General features: G+C 49.3%; 1 protein-coding gene across 1 annotated transcript in view; it reads right to left on the bottom strand.

Moving 5' to 3' along the window:
- Window positions 1-9,757: 9,757 nt before the first annotated feature.
- The window catches only part of SLC6A20 (solute carrier family 6 member 20), a 36,350-nt gene continuing 23,485 nt past the window's right edge, over window positions 9,758-22,622 (bottom strand). The window contains exons 5-11 of the mRNA XM_017521948.2: window positions 22,039-22,149; window positions 20,773-21,014; window positions 19,788-19,950; window positions 17,278-17,482; window positions 14,643-14,802; window positions 11,661-11,826; window positions 9,758-10,946 (exon numbers count right to left, since the gene is read on the bottom strand). Coding sequence (XP_017377437.1) covers window positions 10,797-10,946; window positions 11,661-11,826; window positions 14,643-14,802; window positions 17,278-17,482; window positions 19,788-19,950; window positions 20,773-21,014; window positions 22,039-22,149 — 1,197 coding nt within the window. The 3' untranslated portion in view covers window positions 9,758-10,796. The remainder of the gene's footprint in view (window positions 10,947-11,660; window positions 11,827-14,642; window positions 14,803-17,277; window positions 17,483-19,787; window positions 19,951-20,772; window positions 21,015-22,038; window positions 22,150-22,622) is intronic.

Here is a 22,622-nt window from a genome sequence, read left to right as displayed (position 1 = left end):
CTTGGCTCGAGCAGTCTGGACCCTGTGGATGGCTGCAGGAGGCAGACAGGCTCATGGGCAGAAAGGGGTGGGTCCCTGGTGAGGCCCCACCTTCAGGACAGGGAGGGCCTGGAGGCTGGGGGCTGGGCTGCCAGTCCCATGGACCTGACTGGAGTGGAAACTTCAGGTGCCTTTTCTGGTCCTGCCCATGGCCGCCCACAGGCCAATTGGCATGCACTTTCTCCCTTTTGAGGCCTATAAAGGCCCTAGGCTCAGCCAAAGCAGAGCAGAGACAACAGGACCACCAGCTGAGAGAAGACCTACGCTCTCTGCTGATAGCTGAACACTTGTTGGGATGACCCACCTGGCGAGAGGAGCTACCCTCTCTGCTAGGAGCTGGACACTCATTGGAACACCCTGGCTGCAGAAAGGAGCTACTCCCTGTGGGTCTCTGAGCTGTTCTATCACTCAATAAAGCCCCTCCTCGTCTTGCTCACCCTCTGCTTGTTCACGTACTTCATTCTTCCTGGCCACAAGACGAGAACTCGGGACCTGCCAAATGGTGAGGCTAAAAGAACTGTAACACAAACAGGGCTGAGACATGCCCCTTGCTCACCACGTTGTGGAAGAAGAGAAGGAGAAAAGACTTGCAGCCCTTTGGGGAACCCAGACCTGGGAGTTCCCTGAGTCAGGGCTGTGGCTCCCTCTTTGGGGCCCTGCAGTTCCTAGCATCTCCAAGCTTCTGGGCACCATCATGTTCCCCACTGGCAGCCATGGAAGCTGCTTGCAGTGTGTGCCTGGTCCAGCTTCAAGCCTTGCAGAGAGCCTGCACCCATGCTGGCACTTGGAGCTGCCTGCTCCACTGTGGGAGCCGGTGTGTCTTGACTGTGCAGTGGCTGGACCCCACACTTACACACCCCTTGTCACTCCACACCTCACTTGCCTTTGGCAGGCATGGGATCCAGGTGGGTAGTGTGGGCTGAGCTTAGCCTGCTCAAGGTTAAGTTGGAGCAGGATCTACTTTAAGGATTACTCTGGTTGTTGGCAGGTGTATTAGTTCATCAAGACACACCCGAGACTAAGCAACTTACAAAAGAGAGAGGTTTGGCCTGGTTCAGTGGCACACGCCTGTAATCCCAGCACTTTGGGTGGCCAAGGTAGGCAGATCTCAAGGTCAAGAGATCGAGACCATTCTGGACAACATTGGGAAGCCTCATCTCTACTAAAAATACAAAAATTTCTGGGTGTGGTGGTGCGCACCTGTAGTCCCAGCTACTTGGGACTGAGGCTGGGGCAGGAGAACTGCTTGAACCCGGGAAATGGAGGTTGCAGTAAGCCAAGATTGCGCCACTGCACTCCAGCCTGGCAATAGAGTAAGACTGTCTAAAAAAAAAGATAAGGAAAAAAAAAAGGTTTAACTGGACTTCCAGTTCCAAGTGGCTAGGGAAGCCTCATAATCATGGTAGAAGGCAAGAAAGAGCAAGTTACATCTTACATGGATGATGGCAGGCAAAAAATGAGAAATGAGGAAGATTCAAAAGTGGAAACCTGATAAAACCAAATCTCATGAGGCTTACTACCACTAGAACAGTATGGGGGAAACTGCCCCCATGATTCAGTTAGCTCCCACCGGGCCCCTCCCACAACACATGGGAATTCAAGATGAGATTTGCGTGGGGACACAGCCAAACACATCGGCTGTTGGACTGGTCCACTTGCTGGTTGTTAGCTGGAAGCCTCCCTTAAGTCCTTGCCACATAGTCCTGTTCAGCATGACACCTTGGTTTATCAAGTTAGCAAGAGAGTCTGCTAGTCACAGTGTCTTTTTTTTTTTTGAGACAAAGTCTTGCTCTGTTTCCCAGGCTGGAGTGCAGTGGTGCGATCTTGGCTTACTGCAACCTCCGCCTCCAGGGTTCAAGCAATTCTCCTGCCCCAGCCTCTGGAGTAGCTGGGATTACAGGCGTGAACCACCATGCCCAGCTAATTTTTTGTGTTTTTAGTAGAGACGGGGTTTCACCATGCTGGCTAAGCTGGTCTCGAACTCCTGACCTTGTGATCCACCTGCCTCAGCCTACCAAAGTGCTGGAATTACAGACATGAGCCACCACACCCGGCCCGCAGTGTCTTTTGTAACTTAATCTGGTAATTGTTATCCTAACACTTTTTACTGTATTCTATGCACTAGAAGTCAGTAGGTACAGCTCATTCAAGAGGAGGGAATTACATGAGCACGTGAATACCAGATGGCGATCTTCAGGGGCCATCTTAGAAGTCTGCTGACCATAGTAAGGAGAGAATACAAAGGTAAAGTGCAGAGCTATTGCTGGAGGGAGTCAGGTGGCCTCCTGGAGGAGGTGGGGCTTATTCTAGGACCTAGGTGTTCTGATTATCTAATGCTGTGTAGTAAATCAGCTCGAGAGAGAAAGGGGAAGGGAAGGATGGAGGAGGGACATAGACACAGCAGGTATGCCATGAACACCCCATCCAGGGCAGCTACTCGAGTTCCTCAGAGCCAAGGCACAACTCTGCTGTTATCCTCAACTCCTGGCTACATTTCCTTCTTTGGAAGGAGTGTTGGGAAAGGCACCTAGCTTACAATAATTCAGTACTCCACCTCAATCTAAAACTTTACCCTTTCCCTCTATATGCTTTTGAGCATCTGGAGCATGGCTGGGGAGAAGAGAACTTGCACCTTGGAAGCCCATGCTCTCTTTCCCACTGCCATCCCTGTATCTTCCCAGAGATGACCACTAGCCTTACATTTCTTTCTAGTTTGGTACATATTATGTATCCCTGGATGCATAATATGTATATAATGTGTATGTAATATCTGTATTGTTTAGTTTTGCTTGTTTTTGAGGTGTCTAGAAATGGTATCATTCTGTATGCGTGATACAGCTGGCTTTTGAATTCAGCGTTGTTCTACGATTCATCCACACTGATGGTTATAGCTGGAGTTCACCCTGTTAACTGTTGTTTACCTTGTTTGTTTGTTTGAGACAGGGTCTTGCTCTCTTGCCCAGGCTGGAATGCAGTGGCGCAATCTCAGCTTACTCCAACCTCCACCACCCAGATTCAAGCAATTCTCCTGCTTCAGCCTCCCAAATATCTGGATTACAGGCAAGTGGCACCACACCCAGCTAATTTTTGTATTTTTAGTAGAGACAGCGTTTCACCATGTTGGCCGGGCTGGTTGAACTCCTAACCTCAAGTGATCCACCCACCTCGGCCTCCCAAAGTGCTGATATTACAGGCATGAGCCACTGTGCCCAGCCAACTGTTGTTTACTTTGGATGAATATATTACAATATATGTACTTACTTGGATCTCTTTATGACTGTTACAATTCATTTTTTGTCCAGTCTAATATTGATGGATATTCTGGTTGTTTGTTCTTGCACTAAGTACTGCTGTGAGCATTTTATATGTCTCCAGCTCACACGGGAAAGTATTTCTCTATGCTGCCTGCCCAGTGGTAGAATTATAAGCCTGAAATATATAAGGGAACATGAAATCCTTTTCTAAATTGCTTGTGTCATTTATAGTGTTACCGGTTCCACGTTATCACCAATGCTTGGCACTGGCAGACTTGCTAACTTTTTAACCCAGTAGGTATAAAATTAGTATCTCATCTGGCATTTCTCAGATCACTAATGAGATTGAGGATCTTTTCATAGTTGTGACATTCTTTACATTTTGGAGAATAATTCTTTGTTATATATACTACAAATATCTTCTCCTTTTGGCTTGTCTTTTCATTTTCTTATGGTGACTTTTGATGAAAGAAGCGTATAAATGGTATTGAATTTACCAGTGTTTTCCTAGCATATTTTGTGCTTATGTAAGACCATCTGATGTCATCTGACAGAGTCCAGCGTTTTTTTTTTCTGGTTTTGTTTTGTTTTTGAGACAGTGTCTTGCACTGTCACCTAGGCTGGAGTGCAATGGTGTGATCATGGCTCACTGCAACCTCCGCCTCCCAGGTTCATGCTATTCTCCTGCCTCAGCCTCCCAAGTAGCTGGGATTACAGGTGCACACCACCACACCCGGCTAATTTTTTGTATTTTTAGTAGAGATGGGGTTTCACTATGTTGGCCAGACTAGTCTTTAACTTCTGACCTTGTGATCCACCCAGCTCCACCTCCTGAAGTGCTGGGATTACATGCATGAGCCACTGCGCCAGCCTCAGCATTCTTTTTCCTCTAGTTAGCCAGCTGCTGAGAATGTTCTTGAATCTTGTCCCTCCTGGTCTAGAGTGCCACCCCTGTTGTCTCTCAGGTCTCCTCTATTTGTGGGTGTTGGGGCTTTCTATTCCCATTGATTTGCCTATATGTATTCATTGCTGAGAACTCATCTTGCAGGATGTTTCTGTCCCTGCTGTGAGCCCTGGGCTCCTAAGTCTGTTAGGCAAAGAGCTTGATGTAATACATTGTCCTGACCTGCAGTGCAGTTTTGGAGAAATGTGGGTTCTCTGTGTTAACACTTGTTTTCTGACAGTGGATCTGCGGCGAGAACTGTTTGCAAACACTGGATTACACAGAGTTACCTAACCTGCAGGACTTGTCAGAGGTTTGAAAAGTCACTCTCCTAGAGGAGGTATCCGGTGTGCAGCAGCACCCAAACTTTTTAGCCTATGGAATCTTTTGTTCCTAGAGCATCTCTTAGGGCCAGCCTTCCATGGGTTTCATTTTGTGCAAGGCCAGCACGGAGGTGATGACTCTGGCCTTGAAGCTGAAAAACATGGGCTGCAATCTATTTGGACCTCACTTGAGTGTTGAATCTGATGGCCCCTTAATTATAAATGTTAAAATTCTCATCCAGGTGGCAATTCCCTAAGATCCATGCACATGCATGTGTGCACGCACCTGCTGAGAGATCCGGGTAAGTCTGTGAGTGGGGAGTCTTCCTTGATGTCCAGCTCTCATCCTTCCCTGCCTCTGGCCTCGTTCCTCTGGACTGGACATCCGTGCAGAAGCTCCCTGATGTGATCTCACTGGGCGACCAATTACTAAGGGGCTGTGACATGTTTCACTTAATTTCCTGGTCCCAGGCAAAGGAGTTAGATGGTCTGTTTGTTCCTAACACTTCCCTTTATAGATTATTCTGAGCATGAATTTGCTTTTTGTTTTAGTTTCAGCCAAAGGTCCAGGTGTTCATCTTTCTCCATTCACCATTTTCAGTAGTGCACGCCTATTGCCGCTTTATTATTCTAGTTGTACAGACCTAAAGAAAGTATCATCCACTAAAATATTGTGGTACCATTTTGTGTCCTAAACCAAGCTCCTATTAGAGTTGGGTTCAAATATAGATTGACATTAAGAAAAGTAGAAACTGTAAGTGGTAAGTCATGTTTAGCAGAATTTAGGATGTTCTCTCTGAGCTTCTGGGACCACAGAGTCTCCTGGGCTTTATTTTTTTAAATTTTGAGACAGGGTCTTGCTCTGTCATCGAGGCTGGAGTGCAGTGGCGCAACCTCTGTTTTTCAGGCTCAAGTGATCCTCTTACCTCAGCCTCCCGAATAGCTGGGACTCCAGGCATGCATCACCAGACGTGGCTAATTTTTGTGTTTTTTGTAGAGATGAGGTTTTGCGATGTTGCCCAGGCTGGTCTTGGATTTCTGGGCTCAAGCGACCTGCTGGCCTGGGCGTCCCAAAGTGTTGGGATGACAGGCATGAGCCACCGCACCTGGCTGCTCCAGTCTCTGTTGCTCTCCTCTCTCTACTTCATGCTGTGAGTCAGGAATGCAGGCATGGCTTGGCTGAGTGATTCTTCTGTTCCAGATGGCACTGATGGAGGTCACTCAGTGGCATTCATCTGACAGATGGGCTGGTCTGTCTGGTCCAAGCTGGTCTGGTACCCAGCCTGGCTGGAAGGTGGACTCAGCTGGTCCTGTGAGCTGGAGCACAGCAGCCTCAGGGTAGTGGGGCTTCATTCATGGCAACTTAGGACTCCCCAAGCGAATGTCCCAGCAAACCAGGTCGAAGCTGCATGGCCATATGATCTAGCCTTAATGTCAAGTGGTGTCCCTTCCATCACTTCTTTTGGTTGAAGCAGTCACAAGCCCACCTAAATACATGAACTACATCCCTCTGTGGGAGAGGTGGCAAAGTGCATGTGGCCACATCTGAAAACACGTTGGGAGTTCTGTAGGCCTTGGTCACAGGCCATCTTCTTCATGTATGCTCACCCTGGATGACCTCATTTAGACCTTGGCTTTAAGTAACATCTCTCCATGGTGCCTCCCAAATTTATATCTCCAGCCCAGGTGTAACCAAAGCTCCAGATTCTATGTTTAACAGGCTACAGGGTATTTCCACCTGATTCACAGACATCTCTTGATTCTGACCAGCTCCATTCCCCACTTTCCTTGTCTCAGGAAATGGCACCAGCATCCACCCAGCAAGTGAAGTTCTTTACTCCGTTTTTCCCTCAACTGGGCATCCAACCTATCAGCAAGACTTGGCAACTTTCCCTCCAAAGTATAGCTCAAACTTGCCTATTTTTCTCCGTATCCATTCCCATGTCCACACTGCCAGCATCTTCCGTGGGTTTACTACAGTCGCTTCTGGAGTGATTTTCCAGCCTCCCCGAATTCTCGTCTCCCATCCATCCTCCACGGCAACAGTGATCTTTCAAATATAAATCAGATCTTGCCAGACCCCACAGTGAACCCTCAGTGACATTGTTTATCTTCAAGAAAAATGAAGCTCCTTGCTGTGGCCTGTGAGGCCTATGTGATCTGGCCCCTGCTCACTCCTCCAAGCTCACCTCCCATCGCTCACTTTCCCATTCCAACCACAGGCCTCTTCTCTGCTCTTTCCTTCCCCAGGGCCTTTGCACTTGCTGTCACCTCTCCTGGACAGACCTTCTAAGAATTTTAATGACTGGTTCATTCTTCTTCAAATTTCAGTTCACAAAGCTCCTCAACTGCTTAATTAAAGTACTGTCCTTTTAATGCCACCTCATTGGGCCATTTATTTCCTTCTTAGAAATGATCACAGTGCGGTGGCTTACGCCTGTAATCCTAGCACTTTGGGAGGCCGAGGCAGGCAGATCACGAGGTCAGAAGATCGAGACCATCCTGGCCAACATGGTGAAACCCCATGTAAAAATACAAAAATTAGCTGGGCGTGGTGACGTGAGTCTGTAATTCCAGCTACTCAGGAGGCTGAGGCAGGAGAATTGCTTGAATCCAGGTGGCAGAGGTTGCAGTAAGCTGAGATCGCACCACTGCACTCCAGCCTGGGCGACAGAGTGAGACCTTGTCTCTACCAAAAATACAAAAAATTAGCCTGGTATGGTGGAATACACCTGTAATCCCAGTTACTTGGGAGGCTGAGGCAGGAGAATCATGTGAACCTGGGAGGTGGAGGTTGCAGTGAGCCGAGATTGTGCCACTGCACTGTAGCCTGGGCAAGAAGAGCAAAACTGTCGAAGAAAGAAAGAAAAAGAAAGAGAAAGAGAAAGAAAGAAAAAGGAAGAAAGAAAGAAAAAGAGAAGAAAAGAAAGAAAAAAGGAAGGAAGGAAAGGTCAGGAGGAAATGAGGGAGGGAGGAAGGAAGGAAAAGAAAGAGAAAAAAAGAAAAAGAAGAATCACAGTCTAGAATCATTAATGGAATATTTTTCCTAACTTTTCTTGTGGACTCTCTCTCATCTTCTTGTGATAGACTGCATCCACTGCAATGCTGCAGTCTTACGGGCTACATAAGGAGAGAAACGCGGAAAAGGATGAGAGGAAAAAAAGGGTGGATGGAGTTGCCCCCTCTTTTTTTCCATTTTTTCAAATATAGCTTTTGTTTCTACATGAGAGAAAATCTTGCGTTGAGAGAGGTCTTAAACTGTGTCCATAAGTGACAAAAGCAAAAGCAAAACCAGGAAACAGGGGCCCTTGCTTAGAGGTTTTTATTTACTATGACAATTGCTAAAAACCAAATATTTCCTTACTCAATTTCTTGGAGCTAAATCAAGGCTTGCTATATTTCCAGTAAAAATGGAAAGCTTTCCGGAGTCCATGATCTGCCCACAATGTCTTGGCTACTGCTATGGGTACAGGCATGGAATGTCCCTTTTTCTCTCCAGCTTATTGGAGGGTCGGTGGACAAATGTTGACATGGCCACGTTTGTGCACTACCTAGGAAATGGCGAATAATATTTTTTGAGACAAGATTTATTACTGGCTCAAGAGGATTACTGAGAAGTGTTCTACTCTTCATGAAATTCACAGAAACAAGACTAAGACCGAAACTTGGGATGTTTTCATCTGGAGCACATTATTCTCTAACAGTGGTGCTTCATCTGTTCGATTTCCATGAGCAAAAACTATTCTGTAGAAGTAACTCTTCCAGATAGTTGGAAATGTTCAAAAATGCTTTCAAATTTTTAAGCCATTTTACAAAATGTAAATATTCCTCAGTGTACCACCCATGTTCTTTCTTTTTCAAATGGGGCCTCTCAGATTTGGCTGCACATCAGAATCACCTAGGAGTTTTGAAGGCCGGGAGGCCCCCAGGTCTTGCTTCCAGAAGGCATGATGGGTGGCCCCAGGGTGTGGTGTGGGCATTTGGAGTTTTAAATGCTCCCAGGTGGTTGGATTGGGCTGCAAGACCAGATCATTACCTTACTGAATAAGGTTAGATCTGGGACATTTCTCTTTTCACTCCTGAGGCTACCTGGTGTTCAAGGCTTACGCACCCTGACTGATGACTGGCCCCAGCTGGCCCCGAGTCGTAAGATGGTGACTGTGAGTGGAAGCTGAGAGGAGGGACAGATCCTCAAGGATTCAGAGCAGATTCTGTGCTGTTTGCCATTGAGTATGCCTGCTCTTCAAGCCTGATAGCAGGGTTTTTGTTGACATAAGAGAACTATCTGATGAGAAGAATGAATGCACGGCGTAAATAAGATTGTTAACATGGTGTAAATGCTGGTTCACACATTTGAAAGTCAAGTGATCTTTTGACAACTGCACAGTCAGGTGAGCTGGAAGTTTTTTTTTTTTTTTTTTTTTGAGACAGAGTTTTGCTCTTGTTACCCAGGCTGGAGTGCAATGGCGCGATCTCGGCTCACCGCAACCTCCGCCTCCTGGGTTCAGGCAATTCTCCTGCCTCAGCCTCCCGAGTAGCTCGGATTACAGGCATGCACCACCATGCCCAGCTAATTTTTTGTATTTTTAGTAGAGACGGGGTTTCACCATGTTGACCAGGATGGTCTTGATCTGTTGACCTCGTGATCCACCCGCCTCGGCCTCCCAAAGTGCTGGGATTACAGGCGTGAGCCACCGCGCCCGGCTGAGCTGGAAGTTTTGATGAGATGGCTGAAGACAGAAGCCTTCTCTAAAGCCTATTTTTGCTATAAGCGAAGTTTACAGCATAAAAATAAAAAGACATCTCTGGGCAATGTCCCAAGTGAGTGTTTGTGTCTTCAAAGATGTCTGTGCAAATATATCCACAGAGACTCTCTGGAATTCCATGATCTTAAGGAAGCACTGATCGTTAGAGCAGGAAGGGACCCGCTCACTTTAGGAGTAACTTTGACCTACCTTCAGTTAAAAAACAGAAAATTCTCATGGTAGACTAATGCGACATCACAGATACGGTGTGTCTTCAGTTACAAAATGCTCTGTTTGATTTATATACATTTTAGAAAACTTATGTACAGATGAATAATTTAAAATTGATTGTAAGTGGTGTTTGTGGTTTTGATAAAGTTGGCCATGATGTCCAAATGTAATAATAAGCCTATGGGAAAGTCAGATCCACTTTTTTTTTTTTTTTTTTTTTTTAGTCAGAGTCTTGCTCTGTCACCCAGGCTGGAGCGCAGTGGTGTGATACAGGCTCACTGCAATGTCCACCTCCTCGGTTCAAATGATTCTGATGCCTCAGCAACCAGAGTAGCTAGGATTACAGGCCTGTGCCACCATTCCCAGCTAATTTCTTTGTATTTTTAGTAGAAACAGGGGTTCGCCATGTTGGCCAGCCTGGTCTCGAACTCCTGCCCTTGAGTGTGGTCTCGAACAACTGCCTTGAACCCCAACGTGCTGGGATTACAGGTGTGGGCCACCCCACCCAGCTGAGATCCACTTTCATCCTCATAGTAGCTTCTGACTCCTTTTCCAGTGTACCAAGACACCACGGAGGGGTGTCTACACAGACTTCTAATGTGGTTTGGGGTTGCAAACTGTAGTTGGAGCAATGTTTTGTAAAGAGGTCTGGTCCTGGACCCACTGTGAGAGACCTTAGAGAAGGGACCCCTTTGGGAGTTCCAAACAAAGGTTTTCTTTCTTTATAGCCAGCCATCCTATTAAGATTTAAAGAGTGGAAGGGGAACACAGAAATTGCATATTCACTATGACTCAAAAAAGAAGAGAATTTTGCACCAGTGATATTCAAATATGTCATCTGAGGCACTTCAAAACTCCTTAAACGGATTAAAAAGTATTTGTCCTCTAATATTTTAGTGTCTCTTCTGCCAAAAACCAAATTGTTTAAATTTGGTCCCATAAGAATTATGGTTGTATTTCAGCTCTCAATGTGCCCTAATTCTAGGACTTTCCTGGAATGAAGGACACAGTTATCTTCGAGACTGGCTTTCAGAGCTCACCCCCTTCGATGATGAGGAGGCAGGCGGCGGGGAGGAAGGGCGGCTCGGGAGGGTGTGCGTTCTCTCGAAGGAGTCTTCTTCCTGTGCACCTTCCTCATCTTTAGACACTCAGGCAGTTGACGGGCTGAGCACTTCTGGCTTAAGCTTTTGAAAAAGCAGCAGCGGAGTTTCCGCCTGTAAATAGTATCTGTAAAACCATGAGCGGCTGGGAAGCCCACGTCTCAGGCCACGGGGGCTGCGTCTCCCCTCTTGAGGCAGCGCAGAACAAAAATCCCCAGGGCCACCAGGGGGATGCACATCGTGGAGGAGGCCACAAGCAGCCCAATGGCAGCCAGTGCGTAGGCCGGGTAGTCTTTGGTCACGAGCTGGCCCTGAAAGGAGAGACTGAGTGTCAGCAGAGAACGCCTGCTGAGAGCACTGCCCCTGGCCTCAGGGCACCACCATGGTGGGGAGGCGGTGTGGTGTGGGCAGAGAGCACGTGGGGCCAGCATCCTTGCTCCTGGGGCCCCTGGCTCTGCAATTAACTAGGAAGTGTGCCAGGAGCCTAAACGCCCTCACCTTCTTTCTCTGCCGTAAACTAGGAATCATAAGACCTACTTGAACCAGTGGGTGTAGAGCTGTGGTTCGGAGATACCCATAAAGAATAACCATGGGAATAATCAAGCACCTTACGTCTGAGGCAACTTTCAGGGCACCTAAAATGTAGGGGGCTATTCTTAGCCCAGAATGGAACTTTCTGTGAAGGTAGCAATGTTCTGTATCAGTGCTGTCTGCCGTGGTGGCTGCAGAGGGGAGTGCTGCCCAGGAGGCGGGAGCTATCACCTTTGCAGGGGGAGTTTTTCTCAGCTTCCAGGGGACAGGGGGATGGGGGAGCTCCTCTCGTCCCACTGCAGCACAGACCTAAAAACTCACAGCCCAGCTCCTCTGTCCTGGGCTATTTCTAAAACACCTCGGTCATGTTTCCACGTTATGACAAAAAACCTACCCACATCATGGAAATGGTTTCCTGATTTTGGAGAAGTAATGGCCTATGCTTTTGAGTGACCATGGGGGCCCAGCGCCAGCCCTACAGAGATGGCAGATACCTGGGAGGCCTCCCAGGCCTGGTATTTCAGGGTCCCCGCGAGGATGTAGTCGCTCAGGTAGAAGACAAAGAGGCTGACGATCAGCAGGGGGCTCACGCCAGCCCACATCACCTTCCAGTACCAGCTCAGAGCTCGGCCGGTCATGGCCTTAAGGTCACTTTCAAATCTATTTGGAAAACAGGGAGAGGAAGTCTGGATTATCCATGCTGCAGAGGTGGGGGCGTCCAGCTTGCCCATCCCTATTCACAAAAGAACATATGTTCTAGGCAGTAACTGATGTCTGAGGATGGCCACTGGGCTCCTCTGTGACATCTTCTTGAGAGATGAGGGCTATGGTGGGGAGGGAAGAAGAGCTGAGGCTGCCCGGGAGAGGTGACGGAGCAAGGGCCCCACAGATAGGTGGACGTCAGAAGACGCCTTCCTAGTGCCTGCCTTCAGATGAAGGCTGCTGGCATAGCCCAGAGGGCAGCTTCCAGGAAGGGTGGGCACAGGCAGCAGGGAAGGGACATCTGTCAGAATGGTCATCAATGAAGGAGCTTCTCAGGAGGCTTTGCTTACCTGCCCCACTGCCAATCAGTGACTCCCTTGCCCAATAGAAATGCCACAGAGCAGAATCACTTGGTCCCTTGAAACCAGAGCAGGTTTTCTGGGACAGAGGAAGAGCCAACCTCGGACTGAGGGACCACAGCCCTGGCCTGTGGGAGCTGGTCTGGAGTGGCCAGGGCAGTGAGGCCCACAGGCGTTGTCCACAGCCACCATCTCCATCTCCATCAGGCCGGCAGCTCTCTCCTTTCCCTCTTCTTTAAAATCTACATTTAGCAGCCGCACAGCCCAGTTTATCATAGACTCGACAGGCTCGGTACGTGTACTTTTGAATAACATACGCACAGTATATAAAGGATCGTTGGCATTTTGGGAGATGTTGGCCCAACAAATCTCCCCATTTCACAGAGGAGGAACCAAGGCCCAGGGCTGTGATGCCACCTGCCTCAGGGCTTGGAAAAGACCAGGCCTAGAAGCCAGGTTGGCCTCCCACCTCCAGTCCAGAGCATTCAAACCTGCTCCCTGCAGCGGGAGAGGCAGCCTTGGCGGGAGGGGCTGCGGTGGTGTGGGTGTGACGTCACCAGCTGCAGCCGCAGCCCCTCCCTGTCTGGGACCAGCTGCATGTCCTAGGTGTCCATGCAAGGCTGTGTGGAGACCACCACCACCTGCCCTTTGCTGCTGCTGATGTAGCTGGACTCGAGGCTCTAGGCCATGAAGGCTCATGTATATGACATGAAAACCTGGGGCTCTCAAAATCAAACAGGTGAGAAAGTGTTGGGGGTCCTCTTGCCCCTTTATACCCTCATAGCCCCCCACTTTCATGGATGGAGAAAGTTGGGAAGAGCTGACTGCAGAAAAGCCCCAGGACACTGTTGCCGGGTGGTCACTAGATGGCGGTGTGAGCAAGCAAAGCACTCTCCCAGCCACTGACACTGTCGGTCCACCTATCTCCCATCACCAGCCCCTTTTGATGCACTTGTGCCCCTCACCCATCCAGTGACCTCCAGTGGGCCCCAGGTTCTGTTCCTCTCTCTCCAACCTCTTTTATCCTGAAACACCCTCTCAGTGACCAATCTTTCTCTCTCTCTAGACTGGCATTTCCAGGTGACCAGGGATTTTCCCAGTTTTAGCACTGAAAGTTCCATGTCCCATAAAACCCCTCGGTCCTGGGGAAACAGGGAGAGTTGGTTCCCCTAACACTAGTGTCCTCAAAATGTTAGTAGCTGGGGGTGGGAGTGGGGTGAGAGGAGGGTGAAAAGGCATTCCTTCACTGAGTAAGTCTGGAAATGCTGCAATTCTAACCCTCTCTTTGGGATCCACAACTGTCTTTAAGACTCTGAGAAGTCCCACAGGAAAGACATCAATTTGGCGTTAACTTACATCCTGAATGAATGGCTCCTGGGAGATCACTCAGCATGGCATGGGACCCTGGCCTTTCCAGGGACACAGCAGGGAACGCTGCTTCAGGGATGCCTGCCTCCCAGCGTTGTCAGTGTCTCCCTCTCCACCCCAAACCAGGGTGGAGATGAAAAAGACTCGGGAAGAGGGCAGAAGACAACGTGGCACAGCCTCCTCGCCCCAACCAGGCTCCCACTTGAGCAGCACTGCCCAAACTGTGATGTGCCTCAGGCCCCCTGGACATATTGTGAAGACACAGAATCTGCTTCAGCAGAACAGGGTGAGCCTGAGCTTCTGCAGTCCCAACGAGCGCCTTGCTGCTGCTGCACCTGCTCTCGGAATCACACCTGGGGTAGCAAAGCTCTCTAGACCAGTGGTTCTTAAAGTGTGGGCACCAGCCTCACCTGGGAACCTGCTAGAAATGTAAATTCCTGGCCCTCCCCTGGACCTGCCTGATTAGAACCTTGGGTGTGAGTCCCGCAGCCGTGTTTGACCAGCCCGGGGGGACTCTGAGGCATACTCAAGTTGGGAGGCTGTTCTGGACCCGTGGCTCTTGCCCCAGCTGCACATTCCATCACCTGGGGAGAACGAAAACATTCCAGTCCTGTGCTGTGTGCTGGGATTGAGAACCTCGCTGACTACATTTTCAATCTGCCAAATTTTCTAAGGTGTAAGTTATCAACTGGACTTTGGTCAGGGTTCTTCGAAAATACTGATGTTGGCCAATGATCAGAGCGTCCAGTCCCTGGTGGTACAATTCCCTGCCCCAGTAAGCTGTGGAGGTCCAGCAGGGTCAACCTAAAACATCCTATGATACAAAGCAAAAGTCCGGGGAATAGAAAGATATTCGCTGAAGCAAACTGAGGGTGGAATTGAGGCAGAACATTAGCTGAGATTTGCAGGCAAAGAACAAACGTTGAGTAACAATGCCAAGCTTAAAGAAGAGGGGAAGATGCACATCAAGAAATAGCTGTTCCCTTCAGGGTGTGGCCTCTGTGGCTGTCTTTTCCCTGTGCAGCTGGGGGTCCTGGGCCTCCTCACCTCCTCAGCCCGTACACGTAGCACACGGCGATTGTCTCCACCAGCACGATGAGCAGCAGGGACAGCGTGGCCGCGTAGTCATTGAATATGTCAAACCAGTAGTTCCCGGCCTCCGTGGTGAACACCATGCCGATGGCACAGCTGATGAGGCACACCAGACCTGCGGGCCACAGACCAGCTGCTCACCCGCCCGAGACCCCCGCCTACTGCTTACCAGTTCTCTACAGGACAGCGGGGCCATCAGCCCTTAGGGGACTTTGGCTGATTGGTTCATCCACATGGGTTGGGAGAGCTGTCGTGGTTTGGACTCTCTGAAGGTGTGTGCTGTGTGGGGGGGTGGGCAGGGGACACAGTGGTGTCCCAAAGCGTGTCGGCAGGAATCACTGATGTTGACTCACTGAGCTGCCCTGCAGGGGTGGCAGAGCTTCAAGTTCAATGAACAAGCAGATGCACTGGGCACTGCTATCCCAGGATCCTGCTCAGACTGTGGGTCTGCAATTATAACCCTGTTTATCTCAACAACTCAGCCCTGGAGCTTATGAGAAGTGAATCAGGGGAAGAGGCTTGAATATGGGGTGGCCCCGTGAGGCCTTCCTATTCCTATAGAGGACTTGCATCCACCCAGAAGGGGGTGGGTGGGGAAGACACAAATATCCACCCAGATCCTCCCACGTGCCAGGCACTTACATTGGACACTTAGGCCTCTGAGGCAGGTGTCTGGAGCCCCCTTTCACAGATGGGAAGGCAAGGCTCAGAGATGTCCAAGGCTCTCCCAACATCCCATAGCATGCCAGTGGCAGTGTGAAGATTCAGAACCACGCCCTTTAGCCTCCAGAACCTGGGCGTTCATCCCAGGCCCCTCCAGCTGCCTCCCCTGGGGACCCCATGCGTGTCTGAATCTAGAGCCCACACCTGCCCTTTCCAACCCACACCATACACTGCCAGCCACTGAGCCCTCCTGCCATCCCGATGGGCACACACAAGGAGAAAGGGGCCACGTGCTGGCCAAGGGCTACGGGCATACCTAGTGTTGGCTACAGAGACTGGGCCCGAGGAGGCAGGCTACATGCTGCAGGACTCTGAAGAGGCAGGGGCAATCCAACTGGGGTGGTCGGGGCTTGAAGGAGATGGGCTGGGAGCTGGGTGTGATTTTTTCAAATGCAGAGGTGTGGGCCACAGGGCCTTCAAGGCACTGCCTGGTTGGTGGAGCTGATGGGCCAGGGAGTGAAACCATGAGAGATGTAATTGGGAAAGCCAGTTCAATTCCCTAAGAACCGAAATGTCCATCAACAGCAGAATGGATAAAGAAACTGTGGTATGTGATCTTACAATGGATTATTATATAGGCAGAAAAAGGGCAGGCGATCACCTAAACATGAGTGGACCTCACAGGTAGATTCTGAGTGAAGACAGTAGACACAGAGTGTGTACAACAGGACTTCATTTATATGAAATTCAACAACAGGAAGGCCGGGCGTAATGGCTCATGCCTGTAATCTTTGGGAGGCTGAGGCAGGTGGATCACTTGAAGTCAGGAGTTCGAGACCAGCCTGGCCAACATGGGGAAATCCCATCTCTACTAAAAATACAAAAATTAGCCAGGCATCATGGCATGCATCTGTAATCCCAGCTACTCAGGAGGCTGAAGCATGAGAATAGCTTGAGCCTGGGAGGCAGAGGTTGCAGTGAGCCCAGATCACACCACTGCACTCCAGCCTGGGTGACAGAATGAGACTTTGTCTCTAAAAAAACAGGAAAAAAAAGAAGAGAAGTGACCTGCAGGGGTGCATACTGCCTGGGAAGGCGTGTGAAGGAGCTGACTGGGGTGTGGAAAATGTTCTGTTTCTTGACCTAGGTGATAGTTACTTGGGTGGATACCTATGTAAAATCCACTGAGTCTGTACTTAACAAATGGACACTTTATAATGGTCATACTTCAGGCTGGGTGCAGTGGCTCACACCTATAATCCCAGCACTTTGGGAGGCCAAGACAGGCAGATCACCTGAAGTCAGGAGTTTAAGACCAGCCTGGCCAATATGGTGAAACCGTTTCTACCAAAAATCAAAAATTAGCCAGGTGTCATAGTGTGCACCTGTAGTCCTAGCTACTTGGGAGGCTGAGGCAGGAGAATCGCTCAAACCCAGGAGGCAGAGGTTGCAGTGCGCTGAGGTCACACCACTGCACTCCAGTCTGGTGACAGAGCAAGACTCTTGTCTCAAACAAAAACCATATGTATACATATACGTGTGTGTGTGTGTGTGTGTGTGTGTATATATATATATATGAGATGCACTTATATATATATATGAGATACACTTCAGTGAAAATGAACAAAGACAAAAGCAAGTTCTCTCCTAGCCTGTAGAACTTTGAATGTCAGGTTGGGGAGTCTGGCTTTCTCCAAAGTTGGGGTGGCTCCTTCACTTCCCTGCTATGTGGAAAGTGGGGGACACAGGGTGAATCATGTGGCCCGGGTCCCGGGTTGTGAGAAGATGTGGCAGGACCGTGGTGAGGTGGCTACAGCCTCCTGTAGCCACCTCAGCCAGCACACGACCCCCGAGGGAAGTCTCCCCTGCTCACCCTCACACTCTGGCCCTCCTGACCCCTGCCACCTCCACTGGCTGGCCCGCTGACCTGAGATGGCCTCCTTGGGCAGGTGGCTGGAGATGATCTTGCTGTCAGTCAGAGGGGTGAGGATGGCTGCTGTGTTCCCCAGCATGCTCCCAATGCCCAGCATCAGCAGCATGAAGAAGTAGAGCACCGACCACAGCTGCGACACCTCCATGTTTTTAATGGCCTCTGTGTAGACGATGAAAGCCAAGCCAGTGCCCTGGACAGCCTGCTCAGGGTGAGAAGACACCTGTTACATACATGAGGGACTTACAGTTTTATTCACACACTCAGTGCTAAGCAACGTGCGCGACCTTGGAAGTGGCCATGAGAAGCCACATTCTAAGGCTGGAGCTTCCATCTGCAGACCAGCCCCTCACACTCAGCTGGGCTGAAAAGAAATGGGAGCTGCTGGGAGCTCATATATGCAAATCACGTGACAATTTGCAGCCAGCCTCCAACACTGAGCTCCCCTCTCCTGCCCCAACTTATGTAAATTCTGGATGAAAGGTAATAAAACAATGGAGAATTTCTGCTTCTAATGTGATGACTGACCAGGTGTCCTGAAACTTCCATGGCTGGGACCTGAGGAGGGAGGGCGGGGCCAGGGCAGCAGGAAGCAGAATTGTGGGGAGCCAGCTTGGTCAGCAGACAACCAGGAGGGGCAGGTGCTCAGCGGTCAGGTCCCTGTGCTGGTAATGCTGTTGTGGAGATATTAAACTACGGAAATGGAGGCTGGAACGCCTGCTTAAAAACAAATCCCCCAAGGGGGTCACAAGAGGTAATAGGTTGTGCATACTCCCTGACTACCCACAGAAGAGCAAAAACAAGCCCTTCCTGGGTAGAAGCCCCCCAGTTTAGACCCACAAGACTCCCAGAGATTAAGATTAAGCAAAGTGTGCATAAAAAGGGATTTACAAACCCACAAGGAGAGAAGTCACTATGAGTGAAGAACTAGCAAGAATAAGAAATAAGATTTAGAGTACCCCTCCCCAAGGGTGGCAGAGGTTGGACTGTCAGATTCAGAACTGTGTTCTGAATTGGACTGAACTGTGTCCACCCAATCTTTGAATGTTGAAGCCCTAGCTCCCAGTGTGGCTGTATCTGGAGACAGGGTCTTTAGGAGGTAATTGAGGTTAAATGGAGTTAGAGTAAAAAGGCCCAATTGACAGTTACAAAGAGTCAAAGAAAATTTCAACAGCAGCCACGGAAGCCTGAATCACACGGCAAACATCTTCAAAGCGTTGAGAGAAAATACCTGTTAACCTGGAATTTTCTACTCAGAGGGAAAATGTCTTTAAAAGATAGAGGTCAATTATAGAACAAAATTTAAGAGAACTGCTCTAAATGAAAGTCTTTTAAGGAAAAACCTTTGGAGACACTGGGATGCAAGAAAGAATGGTGGACAAATAAAATGGCAAACGTGAGTAAATACAAGCACCGTATAAAGTAATAATGTCAAACGTATGGGCTTAAAGAGACAGAACTAGACAACAATTATTTAAAATGGGAGACAAAATGAAAGTAAAGTCCTTGTGAATTTTGGGAAGGAGGTCAAGATAGCTTTCTTGAAAAAGAGAGAAAGCAGCTCTTTTTCTCATGATCTTCTCTTTGTCTTAGGCCTCTGCAACCTAGACATGGCATGAAGATATTTTTATTTATCCACTCTAGGCCTGGGTGAGGTTGGGCTTCCCGGATCTATGGGTTCATGTTTCTTATCAGTTTTAGAAAATTCGTAACTTTATCTCATAAGCATTGTCTTTGATTCTCTCATTTTTCTCCTTTTGGAACTTCATGTAGACCTGTGTTAGACCGTTTCATCCTGTCCTACAGGTCTCTTAACGTCCCTTCTATTTTACCCATCTTCTTATCCTTTTATGTTTTATTGTTGCTTCATTTCTGGATATACCTTTCAGTTCACTAATTCTCTTTTCAGCTGCATCTAATCTGGCATTTAACTGTCAATTGAGCCTTTTAATTCAATGACTATATTTTTTATGTAGACTTTTTTTTTCAAGCTTACTTGTCCATCCCAATAGTTTCTTGATACATGTTTATCTTTGTAATGTTATCCTTTGTTTCTTTAAACGTTTCATATGTAACCGTTTCAATGGTGGCCACAGGCAAGAGAAGGGGAGCAGTCCACCTTAGCAGGAAGGAGTACTTTACACTGTTGAATGTTAATGTCTGAACTCAAAATGACAAGGTGTTTACAACTGATTATTCTGTGTGGTATATATATGGGTGTTTGTGTATTATTCTCTCTACTTTCCTCTATTTTAAAAACTTGGGAAGACAAAAGAAAAAGAAAGGACAGAGAGGTCCCCCAGGAAGTTTATCATAACTAGCTTTCTCGGGCAGCCCCTCAGGAGAGTGGTGGTAAAGCCTCTCTTCTCCTTGGAGTTTCAGGAAAAGTAATTCAGGATCTTTCTTCATTTTTATGGACCTCGCCTATCTTCCAAGTCGGCAGCTCACCAAGGTCCCCACAAGCGTGTGGAGAGAAGCCAGCCCTCGACCTTGCCTGGGCACCTTACCGTGTCTAGCTCCGACTCCAAGCTGCAGTTTTTAATGTGCGGGAACACCTCGCTGTATTTGCTTGGGTAGGCGGATGCAAGGTAGCCCTTCACCTCCTCCAGGTTGCTGGCCGTCAGAAAGCCATCTTCAAGGTCAAAAGTGTTGGTCAGCAGCAGACTCACCCTGCAGAGCAGACCATCGGATCGACCTTCACTGATCAGAAAGGCAGCTGTCGCCAAAGCCTCCCGTCAGCCTCTTCTTCTCTGATTAGGTGAGGAAAGGGAATCTGTTGCTTGGTGATCTTTTAAAGGGCAGGGTAATTTTGAATGGCACTGAAGCCTGAGATACGAACAGTGATGACAACAGGCAGCAAACGCACACAGCTAGGCTATTTTAACCTCGCACCAACACAGTCCAGAAGTTTCTGTGCCGATGAAAATATTCTATCTGCGCTGTCCAGTCTGGTACTCACTGGCCACATATGGCGACGGATCACTTGAAGGTGGACACTGAGCAACTAATTTAAAGTAACATGGAAATGTGCTCAAATGTGAATTAAGTTATTTACATATGAATTAAGTAGCATTGATTTAAATTTAAATTGCAAATAGCCACTTGTGGCTAGTGACTACCAAACTGGATGGCATACCTCCTGGACGATGTCTTTGTATTTTGGGCAAGGGGCCACAGAAAGTGAATTCTGTCATCTCTGAGGCTCAGCTAGAGACTTCTTGGTTACTTTTGAGGTGGGGGAAATAGGGTAGAAGAAACGAAGTTTGATTGTCATATGTCCTATTTTGCTAAGTGTTTGCAACACGTTAAAGTGCCCTCATCCCTACTAGGCAGATATTGACATGCCCCAGGCCCCCCAGCACATGGGTGGTGGTGTGGGTGTCTGAATTGAGGACTCCAAAGCTGGTACACTTTGCCCCAGCCCTTGCCCAGGTGACCCTTCAGCTCAGAGCTCTGGGAGGCCTGGGACTCGGTGGGACAGCCTGGGCTTACTTCCTCAAGCAGTTTTCATAGTTGAAGGTGGCCTTGAAGCCGTAGATGGAGAAGGTGACGATGCTGGCAAATATGGAGGTGGAGCTGTTGATGAGGGACACGATGATGGCGTGCTTCTGGCAGTTGCTGGATGGTTCATTGTAGCTGGCGAAGGCGATCAGGCTGCCGAAGCCCAGGCCGAGCGAGAAGAAGATCTGGGTGGCTGCGTTGATCCAGGCCTTGGGGTTGGTCAGCTGCTCCATCTGGAAGGCCAGCAGGGACAGGGCTGATGAGCCCTGGGTGGGATCCCAAACACTTAGACCCGCAATCGGAGAGTGGCTCAGGGAGGGGAAGGAGCTCGCCTGCAGCACGAAGCTATCACAGGCAGGCCTCGGGCTGGAGCCCAGCTCTCCTTGCTCTGTCCACTCTCTGGCAGATGAAATGCCCAGCTCAAGCTGCACACCTCCCATGACTAAGGTGCTGCAGAGCATACAGGTGCTATGTGGAGGATGTAAGGTGCTACATATCCTCCACAGCACCTCAGCCATAGGAGGCGTGTAACTGAAAGCAGCCATGCTCACCGCTGTACACCAGGGCGGAGGTATGCAATGGAATACTGCAAGGTAAAATAAAACACACATGGAGCCCTGATTCATAAGCAGGTACTGCACAGGTCTGGGCATTCAGAGATGGAGGTGGGGTGGCCTGGCATCTCGGCATTGACATCAGGGGGCATTTGGAATGGGGATGGGGGGAGGATGACACAGTCATTTTGTTTCCAGGGGCTAGATTTGCTAAATGAAGAACTTGCACCATCCCAAAGGCAAGAGAGCACCTTCAATGGATGAACCCTGGCTGGGGGGGTGCAGGGAGAGTGGGGGGATTGGGAAGGGATGGCAGGAAACCCTGTAGGAAAACGGGTGCATGGACTCGTGTGAGCAGGCAAGCAAGATGACTGGAGCAGTGCTCATGGTAAACAGCTTGGTCCACAGTCTGGAAGGGGCTAGGGGTGAGGCGAAGGGGCAGCAGCTGGGGGCAGTGAGGATGGAGAGAGGCTGAAAGAAAGACTTAATGCTCCAGAATGAACAGGGAGTGGGGACGACCTGGCTGAGGAGGTGATCCAGCAACTGCAGGTACTCCACGCTCCCGCCACACCCTGGCGGGCTCACATCAGCTTCCCTGGGTACAGCGTTGGCCCACGCTCCATCTTTCCCTCTTCCCACCCATCCTGGAAGGTGGCAGGATGAGTGAGGGGCGCCCTTAGGGCCCTTCCGCTTCAGCCCATACCTTGGGAGTAAACATGTACATGAGACCGTTGGTGGCTCCGTGGAGCGTGAGGCCCCTGACGAGGTAGATGATGAGCACGCAGTAGGGCAGTGACGCAGTGAAATACACCACCTGCAGGCATCAGAGGGCAGAGTCAGCCTCCCAGGCGGTGGGGTCCACAGGGCAAACCCATGCCCCATGGAACACCGCCACGTCTGGGACATTCAGGCTGCACCGCCCAGCTGCTGACAGCTGGAAAAGGCATGGAGATTGTTGGTCCCACACAGGCTCTGGGTTAAGCCTGGAGAAATGGGCTGGTGGGATGTGGCTGCTCACAGCTGTGACCACCAAGACATTTCTTATTGAGTAGAGAAGAGACAAACAGGCACCAAGGCTCTGCCTTCCACCCTCCCTTCAACCTGACCTTATTCAAGAACCGATTTGAGGCTACCCGCAAAAGCACATCAGTCACGTTAACATGCATGAAAAAAAATATGGGCAACCCAGTAATGAGCCCACAGGAAAAAGCAGCCCACAGAATCTGTGCGGGAGTCTCTACCCAGTTTCTGAGCCAGATTTGACTCTGAGCTTCCTGGTAGCCACAC

This window comes from Cebus imitator, unplaced genomic scaffold, assembly GCF_001604975.1.
Source record: "Cebus imitator isolate Cc_AM_T3 unplaced genomic scaffold, Cebus_imitator-1.0 Scaffold0, whole genome shotgun sequence".
Lineage (NCBI taxonomy): Eukaryota > Metazoa > Chordata > Mammalia > Primates > Cebidae > Cebus > Cebus imitator.
This window is presented reverse-complemented; position numbering and strand designations above follow the sequence as displayed.